A 20,187-nucleotide genomic window follows, 5' to 3' on the forward strand; every position below is an offset into this window, starting at 1 on the left:
AATATCTATAGAACCACACAATTTTATATAGTGATTTTTTAAAACATTTTTCGCAACAGCAAGCCCATACCCCTGATATTGTAACTTTTTAGCATGATAATTATTCTGTCAAATTGTGAAAAATAAACAAGAATAAATCATCACTTCTATTCACTTTATTCATACATTTTAATAATTATATTTATTGTTTAAGCATTCTTCTTTTTATTCCCTTAAACATACCAACCAGATTGTCAAGATTGTTATTAATTTTGTCAGTTCAGTATTTAGTTTGGTACCGAAAAACAATATTCAGCTAATTGTGAATTTTCTTCACATTGTTGTGGATTTTTTTATGTTCTTTGGCTTTTGTGAAGGGACCGAAATTCAGGGTCAATGTGAAGCCTAAAAAAATCACTGACATACTAAATAAAACAAAACTTTCCAAATTTCAAATGATGGTCAGGTAGATTCTAATGCGTTATTACTGTATCTATTACATCTTTGACATTTTTACCTCCTTCTTTGTTGTTAAATATAGGATTCGTCATTCACGACAGGAAAGTTTCTGAGCGGCGGTACAATTGTCAAAGGTCCAGATGCTTTGTCAGTTTGTGGCACATTGAATGAAGCCATGGCTAACAGTCAGAATGGATGGCATACTTTACACTGCTTCACAAGGTATATTTTATTGTTTATAAAGATTTCCATATGGCTCAGTATACACTGTATGTCAATATTTTATCAAAGGCACATTATGCCTCAGAAATTTGTAATTCTTTAGAAATGCCAAACAAGTGTTACACACTTTCTTTCAGTTGGTGACCATACACTGCTTTTCATGGAATGGCACGAAAGTGTCACATTGAAGGATCCATGATAACCGCCGTATGAACACATCTGGGGATGTTTCTAAATTCAAAATTTCACCATTTTCTTGTTTAAATGTTGAATTATGCTTATGCAGGTGCTAGGGGGCGCGGACAGTTGTTGCACTTTACAGTACCATCTATCAACAGTCTCAATCAAACCAAGCTTGCATCATTTTAAATTTTGCCATTTTGGACTTTCTTTAGGGATTCATTTTTTCTCTATTTGATAATGTTTTAATAATGGATTGATAGCATGTTAGCTATTCAATTTCTGTAAAACAGTAATGCTGAACATGCTGCAGTGTGTCGTTAAGGTATCAAAATGTAAACAAAGTGGTATTTTGACTTCCCTAAAAATACTTATTCACTAAATATACAATTTGCACACTCTGGCAAAGTAATCAAAAGATTCATGGATATGGCAAATGAGTGTTTATTGGAAACTGTAACAAGATACCAAAAATTACAAGTTTATGAGAAATGAAAATTAAAGCATTTCTAAGGCATAATATTAATGGACCTTTAACAACATCTTGTTTTGATTTCATTTTTTTCTGCAAATACGTGGCAATGTGATACAAGTCATATATTTTATGATATATACTAAATGGGCGTTATACATATGAAAGCACGGGAATGTATTTATGTACCTTAATATTCAAATACGTATGTCATATTAAAGATGCATTAAATTTGCCAATGCTGGTTTATAATTATAAAATGACGTTAAGTCATATCCTTTTGCAGATTTCCTGAAAATCTGTTTTTAGGCAAAAAATAAAAAACAAAAAAACCGATGATGATGGAAAAAAGAATCATAAAAGCAGTGTACTTAGTTTTGTTATAGATCTAGATATCCATGAACTTTTGAATAAGTCTAAAATGGAAAACTGGGTGTTGATTGATTAGACTAGTTTAATGGCCTGAAAAATGAACATGTTCTGTACTTGGGACACAGTCAGGTCATCTTCAATAGAATTCAATTGAACCTAAAAGCACAAATTTTATAGTATATAAACTTATGACTATTTTGTTGATTTTTTTCCGCAGGGAAAACATTGCTGTACAGGAAGGTAGCACATGGTACGACAAATATAGAAGTGAGTTTATACTTTATTGTTTATTTGTATTATAATTCAAGTAGACTGAAGTTTCCTCCTGTTTATTATTTTCATGACAGTTGAAATATTTTACTGCTCAATAATCAGATGGATCTCTTTGAAAATTGAGTCTTTTTAATGAAAATATGAATTTTATTGTATATCCTTATATTTAACAGAGAACTAAACTTACAAGTATTGTAGAAAACAAATAAAAAGGAAATAATAAAAATATGCAAAATGTAAATGAAAAAGTGAAGTGTTAATGGAATGACTGATTCTAATAGTCTTGAAGGTTGTGTACTTCTGTAAAAGAGAATGAACATTATTTTTAAAGCTGCATGCCCCCAAATTTGCCAAATATCTCATGAAAATTAAACTTGAGAAAATTGAACTAAGATTTTAAGAAAAGTAACAAGATTCAAGATTTAAGTAATAATTAACATGTGTGATTAATGGCTGATTTTGCAGTATTGATCACCATATTTCTACAGTATTTCTAACAAGAGTAAGGGCTATTTTTTTGCATATTTTGACCTGATTTTGGTTATTTATGTGGATGATATAAATGTAAGTGTCATTTGCAATGTCTAAATTAATACATGTGTTCACTTCACAATATTTTACTTTTAAATACATATATTCAAAATTTTCATTAGATTTTGCATGAATCTGGAGGCATATGATGCTAAGTTTGTCACGTAAAAAGGATTGTTATAACGTTATGATGACACAGATTGTTTTTAGTAATACCACTGCCGTCATCAAATCATGTTTTCTTTATTATTAATATTCCTCACCTTTTATTATCATATTTCACAAGTAATGCTTTAGATTATTTTTCATTTTATTTAAAAGTTCTACAATCCCTTGAAAAAGTAAGGGAACAACTTGTACGATCTACAGTGACCATTAGGCAAAGAGGATGGTGTCAGTTAATTTTGCTTGTAATAGAATTGCTTTGCCAAGCTTTGAACTTGAAACAGTCTATTCAAAGTTAAAGGGATTTTGATTTGAAAATACTAAAAAATTTAGCTACCAACAGTATTGTGCCTTGTCAGTAGGGATTGGTTAATAATTGAAAATGATATTCATATTGCGATATTTACAGACATATTGAAATACTATTTTTATGCTCCCCGAAAAATTTCGGGGGAGCATATAGTCGGCGCCTTGTCCGTCTGTCCGTCCGTCTGTCCGCACTCAAAGGAGAGTAATTATGTGGCTAGAGGGACAATAGGTTCTCTTTGATGTCATTCATTCCGTAATGCTTTTATGTGGCTATTTTCTTTTGCGTGGCTAAAAAGAACAATAGAGAGAACAATAGAGTAGCCACATAATTACTGTCCTGTGAGAACGTCCGTCCGTCTGTCCGTCCGTTGTCTTGTCCGGAGCATAACTTGAAAACTCTTGGAGATAAATTGTTGAAACTTCATACAGTGGTAGAGGGCATTGAGGGGGAGTGCAGTGTCAAAGAACCATAACTCTATTTTGCCCAGATTTTGAATTATCTCCCCTTATAGAAAAATCTTGTCCGTGGTATAACTCTAAAACTGTTAGAGATATCAACATGAAACTTTGTAGGTAAATAGATCTCAATGGGTAGATGTACAGTGCATAAAAACAATAACTCTTTTTGTCCTAATTTTGGAGTTATTGCCCTTTGTTAATTTTAACACTTCGAACTTTGTCCGGAACATAACTCTAAAACTATAAGAGATATCAAGATGAAACATTGTAGGTAGATAGATCTCATTGAGTAGAGGTGCAGTGCAAAAGAACCATAACTCTGTTAAGCTTTATTTTTGAATTATCTCCCCTTTTAGAAAAATCTTGTCCAGGACATAGCTGTAAAACTATAAGAGATATCAACATGAAACTTTGTAGGTTGATATATCTCAATGGGTAGATGTGCAGTGCACAAGAATCATAACTCTGCCTTGCCTAATTCTGGAGTTATTGCCCTTTGTTTATTTTTACCTTTTGAAGTTGTCCGGGACATAACTCAGAAATCATAAAGGATATCACCAAGAAACTTTGTAGGTTGGTAGATCACATTGATAGAAGTGCAGTGCAATGAACAGTAACTATGCCTTGCCTAATTTTGGAATTATTGCACTTTGAACTTTTTCCAGGGACATAACTCTGAAACTACAAGAGGTGTACTTTCCTGTGTCCAAAACCTATTCGGGGAGCATCACCTGGCTCAAACCCGGCTCTTGTTATTATTGTGTTATATGAGCCGTGTCATGACAAAACCAACATAATTGGTTTGTGACTTGCATGGATCCAGACCAGCCTGCGCATCCGGGCAGTCTGATCAGGATCCATGCTGTTAGCTATCAGTTTCTCTACTTGTTATACAGTTTGTAAGCGAACAGCATGGATCCTGATCAGAGTTTAAACAATTAATCTAGTGCCATTTAACTAGTCCTGTCTATCTTTAATAGAATTTTTTTGTTTTTATTTAAAGTTTATTGCTTCAGTATATTGTGATATCTGAAAAGATATTGCGATATAATATTGCCAGATAAAATATTGCGATATCCAATAACAAATAAAACATGGCCTTGATGGCAATATGCAAGTTTACTGACTGGTTAGTCAGATGGAGGAAGGTATAAGGCCCAGGCTTTCAAATAATAATTTATTTGTTCAATGTGTGAAATAAAAATTCTCACACCTTAGTTGAATTTTTATATTATTTTCAAGCAATGCAGCAAATAAACATGCTCTTTTTTTAATATTTCATTATTCTGATAAAGAGGCGAATTGCCTAGCCATTTTGACAGTTTGACAATATCGTCTGTTTATGTTGTCATGAAATTCACACTTCATGAAAGTCACATTTAAACAGTCTGTATAAGAATTATGGACTGGGTAGCCGGTCTGTATGCAATTTATGATCTGGATGATATCGTATTAAATATAGAAGGGTGTATGTAAATGAAGTATAATATTGCAATATATTGCACAACCCTACTTGTCAGACTGCACTGATGTACAGACTGGTTGGTCTCTATTCCGGTGGCGAGGGGTAATCACTTTTGGCCCTAGCATGGTAAGTGTTAAAACAAAGCATTTATTTATATCGCAGCTTTGGTAAAGAATCAAAAGGTCTGTACGTCTAACAGAAGAGATAGAGTGGCAATCCATGAGTACAGGGGAGATGGTGTTAGCATACAAATTGCCCACGGTCTTCTACGCTTGTAAGTCAAGTCTTTTTCGGACAAAGTTATCAGTTTGACTACCTGTAAAATTAACAGGGAAGGACTGAATACATGATTGTATAAGAATATTTTTCATTGGTCATTCTAAAATAAAATGTAAAGGATAGTTCTATCTATTCTAAAATAAAATTAAAAGGATAGTTTTTGCCACTATTGAATAAAATGTAAAGGATAGTTTTAAAATAAAATGTGCAGGAATGAGGACAGTTCTTTAACCTTTAGGGTTAATTTGTAAATGATTACAAAATGTCAAAGTCAAATTAAAACAAGTAGAAGGGACACCTTAAATAGAAGTTTGTCCTGAACTTTGAAAGATCATCAATATGCTTTAATTTAATTTCAATGTTAACAAAATTGGTATTTTCTTTACTACAAGAAATAATTATTATGTGATTGTTATAAAAGCAGCTTTTTGTATTCAAAACTTAGAAAATGTTAACCAGTTTTACTTTGGTTGAGTATCTTTTTTAAAGATACTTCTTGTTTTGTATGTCTTGTGCAGGAAATACAAAAATGAAGCAGATGATGTTAAAATTTAGGATTAAAAAGATCGTTATTATGACTACTCTATGAAAAATGTGTCCTGGTACTCATTTTAAAACATATGTGTTATAGAGTTTTGATTCCATGTATTCTGATTGAGTTTCTTCTTGTTAGCTCACCTGCACTCATGATATGAACTTTGATCAATGATCAATGGTTGTCTCTGTTGGCCAAATTTCTTTTTATTGTCTTTATTTGGACCAAACTTAATCATAATTGTATCATCAAAAACTGGCCAAAAATACTTTGCCTTAAATTTCCCATCAAGAGAATATCATTTGATTTGATTTAACCCTTTCCCTCATGAGCATATTGTATAAAATGGCCATTTTCACTGAAAAGACTCCTGTTACAAGTTCAAACTGCTATGAAACTATGAAAAATGCTTCAATACTAATCAAACTTGGCACAAATGTTGACTTTGTAACTACGTGCTCAGTATTAATTTTCCTGTTAACATGGAAACAAGAGGCCATCTCAAAATTGCCAAAAATCACTATTTTGCCTCGATTTTTTCCATCAAAATTAATTTAAAAGTGCTGCAACTTCCCAAGGGATTGAGATAGAGTCAAAGGCTTTTCAGTGTTGGTTACACGTTACCTTATGATGGACCTGGGGTCATTTTTAGCCTCTCATAAGTCAAAATTTTTTTTGGCGATGAGGGGGACTCCGCCTGCCCTTCAAACCCCCCAAACAGAAGGGGGCACATCCCCCTTCTGGCAACCCCCTGATGTATCTTTTGGATGGGGGGCGATGCCGAAAAAGTGCTCACTTTTTTTAGCAACATTTTTCAAAAGAAAACATGTGTTTGGGGCCCAAATAGGACATTTTTCACTATTTCAGGCTTAAAAGGGGGGAGGGGGTCGAAAGTGCGTTGTTTCGCGTATATATGAGGTAAAGGGTTAATAAATTAAATCAAATGATATTGTCTTGATGAATTTTAAACTTGCACATATTTTTTAAATCAGTGAGGTTTGGTTTTTTCCTTAAGTATAGTTAATTCTTTAATTGTCTGTTAGAACCATAATATGTAGTCAGTTGTTTCTTTAGAATTATAGGCCAACATTAATGATTTACTGTTAAAGCAGAAATTAAATCTGCAAGAAGATAATAAGATTCCTATCTACTTTGCGCACAAATATTTTTTCTTTCAATTAAAAAGAACATCAGATGTTCATGTTCAAATAAAAATTCTAATTGTCCCTTTTATTTTGCTCAAGTTGTACTAAGAAGCTTATGATATAGGTATAGGTTTATTTGTACCTACGGATTAGCTGGGAAAAACCGACATTTGCTGAGTTCCGGATTACATCTATTACGCTATATGAACAGACCAGAGTGTGTTGGAAGCCTTTGAAAGAAAAAAGTTAAAATGAATTAGAAAAGTATCGATCAAAAGGCAGGGGAAATTAAGCAATGCATGTATTTTTGTCTTATTTTTTCCCCTTATAAATATGATTTGTATGTGACACATGATTTTTAAAACTCAGACTGGCATGTAATGATATATTTTCTAATTTAAGTCTTGGGGCAAAGAGAGATAAAGATAATTCATGCAGCAGGAATGGTTGGTACTTGATGAAGATACCACAATCAGAAAAGACCCATAATCCGGGATTCTGGGGACAAAGTTGGTACTTGTCTGACTGTACAGTAAAGGACATGTGTAACTACGTAAATGGGTAAATCATTTCTATTTTGTCATGGTATTCATAACTGTTGGTCTTAAAGCTAATATGTAGAATTTGTACATTGTAGCAAAAACCCTAATATGTAGAATTTGTATATAGTAGTCTAAACCGTAATATGTATATTTGTATATGGTAGTGGAAATCTTTATTATGTACATGTAGTAATATTATATTGAAGTTGAAACCCTAATATGTAGAATTTCTATATAGTAGTCTATAAGGGTGTAACGGTTTACCGGTATACCGATATATTGCAATATGAAAAAATAAATTTCGAACCGCGGTACGATTTTTGGAAAACCGGTATTTTATAAAAATCATCATTTTCAATTAATTGCCTTCTAATTTTGTACAAATTTCACATAAAATCTTTAATTGGCAAATTTTGTTGGCGCCAACGTAAGATAAAAGTATCCGACTACTAGTACACTTAAAAGTCAATAAGCGGCCGCATAATTTACATAAGCGGCCCATATGTGAAAGGTCACACACGACTAGTTTTGTTTATCAAATTGTGTGACACTACTTTCTATTTATTCCTTACATTTTTGTTAAGTTTCTACTAAAAATATATACATATAATAATAATATATAAATGTTACTCCATCTTTACATCAAAACATATACACGACAATACGTATTGCAATATATTGCAATACGCTTCAGCAAAATGGCAATTAATATGTACAATTTCTATATAGTAGTCTAAACCATAATTTGTACAATTTGTATATTGTAGTCAAAACCCTTACATGTAGAATTTCAATATAGTAGTCTAACTTTATTTTGTAGACTTTATTTATATAAGTAAAAACCCTAAAATGTAGAATTTGTATATTGTAGTAAAAACCCTTATATGTAGAATTTGTATATTGTAGTCTAAGCCCTAATATGTAGATTTTGTATATTGCAGTCTAATCCGTAAAATGTAGAATTTGTATATTGCAGTCTAATCCCTAATATGTAGAATTTGTATATTGCTGTCGAAACCCTAATATGTAGAATTTGTACATGTAGTCTAAACAGTTATTTGTACAATTCATATATTGTAGTCTAAACCTTAATATGTAGTATTTGTATATTGAAGTCTAAACCCTAATATGTAGAATTTGTATATAGCTGTCTAATAGCTAATATGTAGAATTCAGATATTGTAGCCAAAACCCTAGTATGTAGAATTTGTATATAGTAGTTTAAACCATAATATATAGAATTTGTATATTGTAGGCAGAATCTTTGCATGTAGAATTTGTATATAGAAGTCAAACTGTAATTTGTTGAATTTATATATTGAAGTTGAAACCCTAATTTGTAGAATTTGTATATTGTAGTCAAAACCCTTTTATGTAGAATTTGTATATTGTAGTCAAAACCCATATATGTAGAATTTATGTAGAATTTGTATATTGCAGTTATGATACCCAAATATATAGCATTTGTACATTGTAGTCACAACCCTTAAATGTAGAATTTGTATATTGTAGTTATGATACCCAATTATGTAGAATTTGTATATTGTAGTCACAACCCTTATATTTAGAATTTGTATTTTGTAGTCTAAGCCCTAATTGTATGAGGGTGAGAGGTAATCTAGTTAATGAGACAATCTGGCATGCATGGGAAGAGACACCATTACCAGGTGATATACTCTCTATAGACGAGCAGTGCAAAGTTAGGTGGGGTAATAGTTCAGTACAGTGTGATCCGACTGGACAGGGAAATGTAAGTAGATTTGTGTCCACTCTTATGAACTCTTAAAGTTAAAAGCCCATTATGCTCAAAAATTTTTTTTTCCCTCTAAACCTTTTAAATTTTAGCTCAACTATTGCCAGAGTAGGGAAAGCTATTATACTCACCCCGCCATTGCTGCTTAACTTTGGTTAAAGTTTGGCATGCAAGTTGGTATGTCCAAAACTGCTGAAAAGGGAATGGGTTGAAGCTTCACACACTAATTTAAGAGCATAATGTAAGGTCACTGTCCAAGGTGACAAATAACTCTAACATAGATTTTGACAGCATTATGACCCATTTACAACTTAGAAAAATTCTTTATTATCCAGGCTCTTGTTTCATTATTAAACACACTGTCTTACCTACAACATGTGTTGATGTATGTTATAGTCTGGGCCATACAGCTGAACCATATTTTGCTTATTTTGAATCTTGGCATTTTTATCTCAATTTGTTCTCCTAGAAAGAAAAATTAGAGGTATTGTGACAGTCATGGTGGCGTTGCTGTCCCCAAACTTTAACCTTGATCATAAAGTTCTTTTTGTATTGTCTTAATACTTGGCCACAACAAATCTTTGGACAAGACCTTCAAAACGACCAGACTAAACTTACCCTTCATTTGCAAATGACCTTGACCAAGGTCAAATGTCATAATGTCTAACTATTCCTGATTTTTGCTGAATTTACTATTAGTGGATATTTTCGAATGGATTTTCAATAAACCTGGACACAACAGTCTTTTAGGATAGACCTTTAAGTTAATCAGGCAGACGTTGACCTTCACTCAAAATTGACCTTGACCTTGAAGGTTAGATTATTGAAATTGTCTTATTTTTGCTGTAACTTGTCATAACTTTGTTATTAATGAATAATGGATTGACTTCATATTAAAACACAACATTCTTAAGGATAAGATATGTATGTCAAACTCAAATTGACCTTGGCTCTTTTATAACTTGACTTTGAAGGTTAGAATATTGAATTTTCACTGATTTGAGCTATTATTGACTGTAATTTAGAAATTAATGACTGGATTATCTTCATACTTGGACAAAACAATTTTTTGGACAAGACCTAAATTTTAAATGTTGAACTCACCTTCACCTTAGGCTTTTAATGACTTAATTTGATTCTTTGACATTGAATTTTTGTTAAACTGTCATGATTGGTTATTTATGTACACATTTGATTCATAATTGGACAAAACAAGACTTATTTTCAAACAAACAAATTGAATAATTTGATATGACTGTTGACCTTTAATTGACCTTGACCATCAAGGTCATAAGAAATTCTCTCTTTGCTTCTCTTACTTGCTATAACTTTGTTATATATATATATATATTATATGGATTTATATTCAATCAACACATTGAAAAACACATTTTCCTTTACTAATTAGTTTCATGCGCAAAACGCAATCTTCAGAAGTGTAAATGGTAGTTCTCAATAAAGGGACGTAACTATGAAGTGTAAATGGTGGTTTCTCAATAAAGGGGCGTAAAAACTATATTAATACTGTTCATTTTTTAAAGTTTGCTTAATAGATATTTCCTGGAATGTCTGCAGGTTGTTACAAGTTCGTTTTCTTTTGTTAAGTTTAGCGTTTTCTTGTTTGCAGATAATGTAGAATTTCTCCCATAGGCACAAGTTGCATCGGTCGGAGGCTGGGTTGTAGGGTGAGGCTTGTTTTAAGATATTCCATGTTATGTTAAAGTCGATGTTTTCTTCTTTTGAGTTCCCAGATATATTTACTTAATTCAGTGCTGTTTTTTAAGCTTAGGATTTCTAAATGATGCTTTGTGGTTTGTAAATCGGGTTTTAAGGTATTTTCTGTTAATCCTACATAAGTTTGTTTAGGCTTGTCGTCGTTTGTTTCCACTGTAGCTCTATATACAACCGATTTTCACAAGCATCGTCTGACATGGGGCAATCTATTATTTTCCTACAATTGCATGTTTTAGGCTGATTTTTTACTATTTCTTTGGAAAGAATAGCTTTGTTATGTCCGTCGATTATTATTGTTTTTTATATTGTTCATGCAACTATAACTTAATTTGACTGTGTTTCTATTGAATATTTTGTGTAGCAAGTGTTCCTTGGGAAATTCTTCGTCTAGTATTTTCAGAAACGTTTTTCCAATGTTGGTTTCTACATTTTTTTACTATATGGTGGGTTATACCAGATTATATTTCTGCTTCTGTTTTTGCGATTCTTGGTACCGTTGTCAGTCTTTTTCTTCATTTGAGTATTTAAGTTGGTGTTTATATCCACTATTTGTAATAGACCTTTGGTAGATTGGTGTTGCTATGTCAAAAGATTCTTGGTCATATGATATTTCGCATAGACGTTTGTTAATGCCTATGGGTATGTTCTTTGATGATATTCGGTGGGTGGTTCGATTCGGTATGCACATATAACGGTGTGTTGTTCGGTTTGTTGTATGGAACATGTTTGCCATTCTTCAGGTTGAGTGTTACGTCCAAAAAGTTCACGATTTTTTTTGTTGGATTCAATTGTAATCTTCAGGCCGTGTTAGAGAAAGATAGAGCACAGGTCTTTTTTTAATGTTTTCAATTTCACGTGGTTTCGCATCAGATACACCTAGACCATCATCTCGATATAGCCCAAAGTTTTTTCCATGTTTCTGTGTTATTTCGTTAAGTAAATATAATCCAACTAACTCACAAGTTTCTGCTCCATCGAAGCTTCCCATAGTTACGTCAAATAGATTGGATGTCGCTTTCTTGCCCCATGGTTCACCTGACTTGTAAAGGCATGATTGTTTTGCATGTATAATGATTTGTCTTTCCTCAGAACTGATGTCGTGGTATATTGACGCGAAATCGAGTGCATTATTTAGCAGTTCGGCTGAAATTGAAGGGTAGAAATCCGCTATGTCGAATGATTTCTTAACGAAATAACACAGAAACATGGAAAAAACTTTGGGCTATATCGAGATGATGGTCTAGGTGTATCTGATGCGAAACCACGTGAAATTGAAAACATTAAAAAAGACCTGTGCTCTATCTTTTCTAAACACGGCCTGAAGATTACAATTGAATCCAACAAAAAAATCGTGAACTTTTTGGACGTAACACTCAACCTGAAGAATGGCAAACATGTTCCATACAACAAACCGAACAACACACCGTTATATGTGCATACCGAATCGAACCACCCACCGAATATCATCAAGAACATACCCATAGGCATTAACAAACGTCTATGCGAAATATCATGACCAAGAATCTTTTGACATAGCAACACCAATCTACCAAAGGTCTATTACAATAGTGGATATAAACACCAACTTAAATACTCAAATGAAGAAAAAGACTGACAACGGTACCAAGAATCGCAAAAAACAGAAGCAGAAATATAATCTGGTTATAAACCCACCATATAGTAAAATGTAGAACCAACATTGGAAAACGTTTCTGAAAATACTAGACGAAGAAAGAATTTCCCAAGGAACACTTGCTACACAAAATATTCAATAGAAACACAGTCAAATTAAAGTTATAGTTGCCCATGAACAATATAAAAAACATAATCGACGGACATAACAAAGCTATTCTTTCCAAAGAAATAGTAAAAAAATCAGCCTAAAACATGCAATTGTAGGAAATAATAGATTGCCCCATGTCAGGCGATGCTTTTGGTGAAATCGTTGTATATAGAGCTACAGTGGAAACAAAACGACGACAAGCCTAAACAAACTTATGTAGGATTAACAGGAAAATACCTTTAAAAACCCGATTTACAAACCACAAAGCATCATTTAGAAATCCTAAGCTTAAAAACAGCACTGAATTAAGTAAATATATCTGGGAACTCAAAGAAGAAAAAACTCGACTTTAACATAACATGGAATATCTTAAAACAAGCCTCACCCTACAACCCAGCCTCCGACCGATGCAACTTGTGCCTATGGGAGAAATTCTACATTATCTGCAAACAAGAAAACGCTAAACTTAACAAAAGAAACGAACTTGTAACAACCTGCAGACATTCCAGGAAATATCTATTAAGCAACTTTAAAAAATGAACAGTATTAATATAGTTACGCCCCTTTATTGAGAAACCACCATTTACACTTCATAGTTACGTCCCTTTATTGAGAACTACCATTTACACTTCTGAAGATTGCGTTTTGCGCATGAAACTAATTAGTAAAGGAAAATGTGTTTTTCAATGTGTTGATTGAATATAAATCCATACATACAGCTCTGGGATACCATCGAGCACTCTGTCTAGGGTTTGTACTGACTTTTAGTGTTATTGGATTTATATATATATATATATATATATATATATATATATATATTTATATATATATAAATGGATTTAATTATTAAACTTCATATTAGGACACAACATCTTTTAGGTCAGGATCTTTATATATATAATTTAAACTCAAATTGACCTTGAAGTTCAAATTATTAGATTTTCCCTGTTTATAGTGACAATTGTCTGTAACTTGGTAATTAATCAATGTCATACTTGGACAGAAAAAGCTATTGGATAAGACCTTTGAAAAGGTTGAACTGACCTTGACCTTAAAATGAACATGACCATCAAGGTCAAATTATTAGATTTTTTAAGTTGTCATATTTTCATGAAAGTAAGGATCTGATTCATATATGGACAAAACAACACTCGTGACCAAAGGACATGTTGAATAATTTAGATATGACCTTGACCTTTAAATGACATTGACTGTCAAGGTCAGATAATTAAATTTTGCTTATATTTACTTAACTATTAATTTGTCATTTGATTATTAGAAAATATACTCGGAATTGAATTTGATATTGATTTTTTTTGTGTGAACTTTAGCCAGATATGCGTGAAAAGCATTGCAACGCTTTTCATTTTAGGCCATTTTGCACAATCAAAATTATCGTTCTAGATTTTCTGGATGAGGAAAATTAATGATCAGAAAATTTGCACACAAAATATTGGTCCAGACCTATATCGAATTGTACAAAAATCTTGAAAAAAATATTTCCAGGCCGCTCACACCAAATAACCTCTCAGTTGATCAGTGGAGTCCCTTTAAACTGTTATAGTTTTTTGTCCTGAAGTCTGATTATTTAAAGACATATTTAGCTGATGTAATCATGTTTAATAGTTGATTGCAATCTATAAAAATATGTCTTTAAATTTTTATATCTGATAAAAACATTTCAGTTTTACCCAGAGGACATGTGTGGTGATCATCACATTTACTGTACAAGTGATCAATACACAGGATGTGTTTGCCGAATAAGAGTAGCTTCCGGAACACCGTGCGGGCATGCCAGGGTGCGTAACTTTACTACAAACATTGCTATTCATGTACATGACATTTTCCTGATCGATTTTTCTCATTAGATCTATACTTTGCATACAAAATTTATTTATTTAATTATTTATTTATTTATTTATTTATTTATTTATTTATTTATTTATTTATTTATTTATTTATTATTCATTCATTCATTCATTTTTATCAGTTTTGTTAAGTGATTACTTGTACAAATTTATATTCTGCTAAGCAGTATTGATTATTTTCAAACAGTTTTCTTCCATTAGATCAGGGAAACAATATATGTAAAGTTCTTTTCTATGTTTGCCTTACAAGTTGACAAGATTATTGCTATTCTGGGTCCTACAGGCGCTTATTTAATTTTGAAGAAAATATGGAAATTACCAAAATATGACAAATTTTCATGAGCTTCAAGAATTTTAGTCGTTGTCATAGTAACCATTTGTATTAAAATCAACTAAAAGCAGAAACATTAGATATTACATTAATACATTGATCTTTTTGTTACAGGTTTGCAGAAAGGGCCAATGCGTATTTAATACAGGTAAATTTGTTTTAAATAAATAGAACTATTAAACTCACTTGATTAATTAACTTCGCTTTGAAATTTCTGCAGTACACTACCTTTTTATATGGTCTAGATGGATTGTAGAATAGTAAATTATGAAGTCACGGTCAGATTACTAATAAAAGAAACAAATGTTAATTTTCTTCTTTTGTAACAATACATTTCTTATAGGGGAAAGTAATAATTGCCACATGTCAGAAAATGCTTTGATAGTCCATTTTATTTGATTGACCAGAAGACAAAGATTTTGGTTAATACTCCATCCCTGACCCTGTATCCCAGGTGCTGTCCCAGGGGTCGTGACCATGGTTTCAATTTACTGGTTCATTAAGATCACAGGTATCAAAATTTTACTTCTTGGATAATTGCAGATGTTCCACTTGGTGAAAATTGTGAATGTCACTCACAGTGTATTAGTAATGCAGTATGTGACCCGGATACACTTGTCTGTGTTTGTAATGAATGTTACTACAACAACAGTGGCAATTGTACTGAAAGTAAGTACATCAATATGATTCATTAAATTTTGGTTGAATTTTATGTCAGCTTAACAAATGATTTCAGCCGCGTCATGACAAAACCAACATAATGGGTTTGCAACCAGCATGGATCCAGACCAGCCTGCACATCCTCGCAGTCTGATCAGGATCCATGCTGTTCGCCATGAGTTTCTCTACTTGTTACCTCGACTTTTCGATAAGAATAAGTAGAGCTATTGTAGTCACCCGAGCGTCGGCCTCGGTGTCGGCGTCTGCATCAGCGTAACCACTTATGTTAAAGTTTTTGTAATAGTTTAAATATTTTCAAAGTCCATTGACATATGGCTTTGAAACTTTGCACACTTGTTTACCATCATGACACCAACCTGTAGACAGGAGGAGGTAACTCTTTCAAGCATTTGACAGAATTATGCCCCTTTTTCGACTTAGAATTTTTGTTAAAGTTTTTGAAAACTTATTTGTATAGATACCATGTAGATCAAAAATTCACATGGTATTTATTAATTAATTAATTAATTTATTTATTTCCTTTGGGTTTTAATAAATTAAATAAATGAATGAATAAGTGAATGAATGAATGAATGAATTTAAATGAATGAAAGAATATGATTAATTGATTGATGGATTGATTGATTGACATAATGAATGAATGAATTTCAGAATATAAACCTTACGTTTGCTTCATTTTTCAGAAATCCCAAATGGTGGGGAATGTAGTGAAGATGTTGAGTGTAAAGATCCGAACGCATTATGTATAAACGGAACATGCCAGTGTAAACCATGCTATTATAACAACAATGGCGTATGTGTAAAACGTAAGTTAATATAACACAAATTTACTGATGTGGTTATTTGCATGAGATTTGATATATATATCACATTCTTATACTGTCACAGGAGACAGGGAAGCTCGACTAATAAAATACTGGACGCAATAAGGAAGACAAAACTATGAAAGAAAAATCAATATACTTCGTAAAGTAAAGCTAAAAATAATATAAAAACATTTTTGTTAAGCAGTTATAACTCGGTGTTCAGCAGTTATAACTCGGTGTTCCATTGAGTACCTTATTATCCGTTTACTCATTCCCAAGCTTAAGGTCTGTAGCTTACCCGTTTTAATACTGCAACAGTATTGCCGCATCAGACGAAAGAAAAGATGTTAAAAAAGTGGCCTTTAAAGTTTTGGAAGCCAGAAATACTCATAAGCAACGGAAATTAAAATAAGCTTTGAGAAAATTGTTTTTGGTCTGGTCTTGTTATCTTCGAATAAATGCACTGAAAGTTTAGCTTTCTTTAAACATCTGTGAATTATTTTTCGTATGTACGTACAGAAAGCAATATAGGCGAACAGTGCAATTCAACAGCCCAATGTAAAGGTGACCGAACTGCTTGTGACACAGAAAGCAATGTTTGCGTTTGTGAGACAGGCTACTTTATTGACGATGAAGCAAATTGCGTTCCAGGTATAGCTACAGTTCATTTATTTTTGTTTAGTCTAACATACATGTACAATTAACACTTCTGCGTACAGTCGTATCTCTTATTTGTAAAAAGTGTGATTTTTTTTTCTTGCTGAATTCAGTTAATTCACAAAAAAGAAGCAAGCTCTAACTGATAAGAAACCATGAATAAAATAATTTTTTTGCACCACTTCAACAAGGAAATTTCAAAACTGTTTATATTTGTATATAGTTGTACAGTGTAAATTAATTTATTTTTCAGTTGTATTTATTTCATCTTTTATTTTTTTTAGTGAACGGAACAATCTGTGACCGGTGCATTCAGCAACCAGATTCATGTACACAAGATGGAACAACCTGTTCTGATAGAGGATTTTGTGAATGTTCTAACAACACAGTGGAATTCAATGGAGAATGCTGTGAGTGTCAAAATTATTGATGTAAAACATTCATCTAGAGTGGAAAAATACAAAAAAAATCAAAGCCTCTTATAGTTCCAAGGGGGTGTGGGGGGTGTGGGGAGGACTGTGGTTGCAATTGACTTGTACATGTAAATTATAGAGTGCAAGCGGTAAGAACAATGTCTCAAATCCACCAGATTTATAGGAAACTTGTAAAGGGAAATTTATTGGGACATTATTGTTGCACCCTTATTGTCAGAATCTTTTAATTTATGCCGCCTGAGAACAAATGAAGATAGGGTTGATAACATGTTATGTAAGTCATCCATAAGTAAGTTTTAATGTGTAATTGTTGAATTTGTAGATGGTACAAGAGTGGGTGAGAGTTGTACAACAGAGGTAGATACATGTACAGATTACTACGCAGAATGTAACGGAACTGTATGCGACTGCGTTGAAGGCTTCAGCTGGAATGGAACGATTTGTGGTAATGTTATTTATAAGCATATAGCTTTGTATCAATTTGTACAGGCATAAAAATACTAATTAGATATTCTTTTATAATTCTATTTTTAAAATGCTTTTGGATATTTTTTTATATTATGTTATACCCCCTGTGGTCCGTCCGGGCGAACGAGAGGACGCTTGTTGGGTACCTCCAACACACGAGAGGACACTTGTTGGGTAATTCTATTCATTCCATCAGTATTGTTGGGTACTTATATTCTCTTGTTATGTACCTTTAAACAAAAGAAGTACCCAATAAATGACCATTCATAGGAACGTCCGTCCGTCTGTCTGTCCGTTAGCAATTTGGTTTCCGGAGCATAACTTAAGTTCCATTTGGCCCACAGTATTCAAACTTCATAGGATGATTGCCCATATTGGGTAGAAGACCCCTATTGATTTTGGGGTCACAAGGTCAAAGGTCCAGGTCACTATTACCTTAAAACTGAAAATGGTTTCCGGAGCATAACTTAAGTTCCATTTGGCCCACAGTCTCCAAACTTCACAGCATAATTGTCCATATTGGTTAGAAGACCCCTATTGATTTGGGGTCACAAGGTCAAAGGTCAAGGTCACTATTACCTTAAAACTGAAAATGGTTTCCTGAGCATAACTTAAGTTCCATTTGGCCCACAGTATTCAAACTTCATAGGATGATTGTCCATATTGGGTAGAAGACCCCTATTGATTTTGGGGTCACAATGTGAAAGGTCAAGGTCACTATTACCTTAAAACTGAAAATGGTTTCCGGAGCATAGCTTAAGTTCCATTTGGCCAACAGTATTCAAACTTTATAGGATGATTGTCCATATTGGGTAGAAGACCCCTATTGATTTTGGGGTCACAAGGTCAAAGGTCAAGGTCACTATTTCCTTAAAACTGAAAACAGTTTCCGCTAAATAACTTAAGTATTAATTAACCTACAGTTGTAAAATTTTATAGGATGGACAGCTATGTCCAATACATGACCCCTATGGTTTTTAGGGTCATAAGTTCAAAGGTCAGGGTCACAATGAGCTTTACACTGAAAGTTGTGGTTTCTTGATCATAACTTCAACTTGATGCTGGTGCTTTGAAAACAGCAACTGTATATATATGAAGGTTTTCCAGCTATAAAGGAGGATTGCTTTTTGAAGGAGGTAATACTGCATTTAATTCCCATGTCTTACAAATGTTTCATCCTTACTAACAAAATAAAAACACTTTTGGGCATATAATGCTCTGCCTAGCGGTGCTCTTGTTTTTCTTGTGAAAGCATATAGTTGTCAAGCTGCACTACTTTCTACTCTTCCAATCAGGATCTGTCACCTTTTCGCCTAGTGCCTTCAAAACTAATCACCGATGCCAATTAGTCAAACTTAATACTTGTATAGTTTAGGTCAAGGCCATAGTGATATTTTCTTCTTTTTTTCTCACAAACCATGAATTATGGCATGTCATGCATGTATGTTTACCAGACATTTTTTTTTAAACTATTAAACAGAGGGAAGACGACATGGTCTCTCCAAAAAATATCTTCACATTGTCTCAGAGACTCTCTTTGACAAGTTTTAATGGTTGGTCTAAATCTAGTCTTTTTGAAATCTATTATTAATAGAATAAAATTTAATAGTAACTGAAATTTCTCTTTAGTTTGATGTTTTTCATTGATATATGTCTCATAACCAGACTCATACATGTATTTGTGCATTATTTCTCACACAACCTTGTACTGAAATTAAATCATTGACTGTTTGTACCATAAAACTGGATATCTTCCTTTCACATAAACTTAAGTCCCTTTAAAACTCATTCAACCATTCACTGTTAAGAAACATTATATTTACGCAAATTTTCTTTTGAATCAGTTGGACGCACACTGTGTGACCCATGTGACACGTCCCCATCATCATGTGATGACGAACTTGTATGCAGCCCTGAAACGTATCGCTGTGAATGTCCTAGTGGCCATGTTCAAGTGGGCGATACCTGCTGTAAGATTTTCTTTGTATCGTTTAATTCTTCTATTTATATAGTTTTTGCTGATTAAAGCATTATTTTTATAATCTTGTTAAATTGAAGTAATGCTGATAAGTTCTAAATAATCAAATTAAAAAAAAACAGCAACCCATTGGTTTGTGTGTAGTAGTCATAACAGAAAAAATGTAGAAAAAAATTTATATAAACAAATGTAATAACATCTTTATTTTTAATTTTTTGTTTGTTTTTGTTATAATACAGTATAACCTCCGAGGAGGGGCCCCTTGTAGACCAATTACCTCTTTATATAAAAGCAATATTATTTCTTC

At 32.8% G+C, this 20,187-nt stretch overlaps 1 protein-coding gene across 1 annotated transcript in view; it reads left to right on the forward strand.

Annotated features, from left to right (window-relative positions):
* Positions 1-500: 500 nt before the first annotated feature.
* LOC132714595 (neurogenic locus notch homolog protein 1-like) overlaps positions 501-20,187 on the forward strand; it is a gene marked incomplete at its 3' end in the record, with an annotated part of 81,461 nt that continues 61,774 nt past the window's right edge. Inside the window, exons 1-13 of the mRNA XM_060697483.1 lie at positions 501-660; positions 1,902-1,951; positions 5,049-5,160; positions 7,248-7,406; positions 8,972-9,137; positions 14,343-14,456; positions 14,971-15,004; positions 15,400-15,525; positions 16,221-16,343; positions 16,863-16,994; positions 17,285-17,410; positions 17,757-17,879; positions 19,747-19,872. Of these exons, the coding sequence (XP_060553466.1) occupies positions 614-660; positions 1,902-1,951; positions 5,049-5,160; positions 7,248-7,406; positions 8,972-9,137; positions 14,343-14,456; positions 14,971-15,004; positions 15,400-15,525; positions 16,221-16,343; positions 16,863-16,994; positions 17,285-17,410; positions 17,757-17,879; positions 19,747-19,872 (1,438 nt within the window). The remainder of the gene's footprint in view (positions 661-1,901; positions 1,952-5,048; positions 5,161-7,247; positions 7,407-8,971; positions 9,138-14,342; positions 14,457-14,970; positions 15,005-15,399; positions 15,526-16,220; positions 16,344-16,862; positions 16,995-17,284; positions 17,411-17,756; positions 17,880-19,746; positions 19,873-20,187) is intronic.

The sequence above is a fragment of the Ruditapes philippinarum genome, unplaced genomic scaffold (genome assembly GCF_026571515.1).
Source record: "Ruditapes philippinarum isolate M1 unplaced genomic scaffold, ASM2657151v2 ctg1254_1_1_1_1, whole genome shotgun sequence".
NCBI classification, from domain to species: Eukaryota; Metazoa; Mollusca; class Bivalvia; order Venerida; family Veneridae; genus Ruditapes; species Ruditapes philippinarum.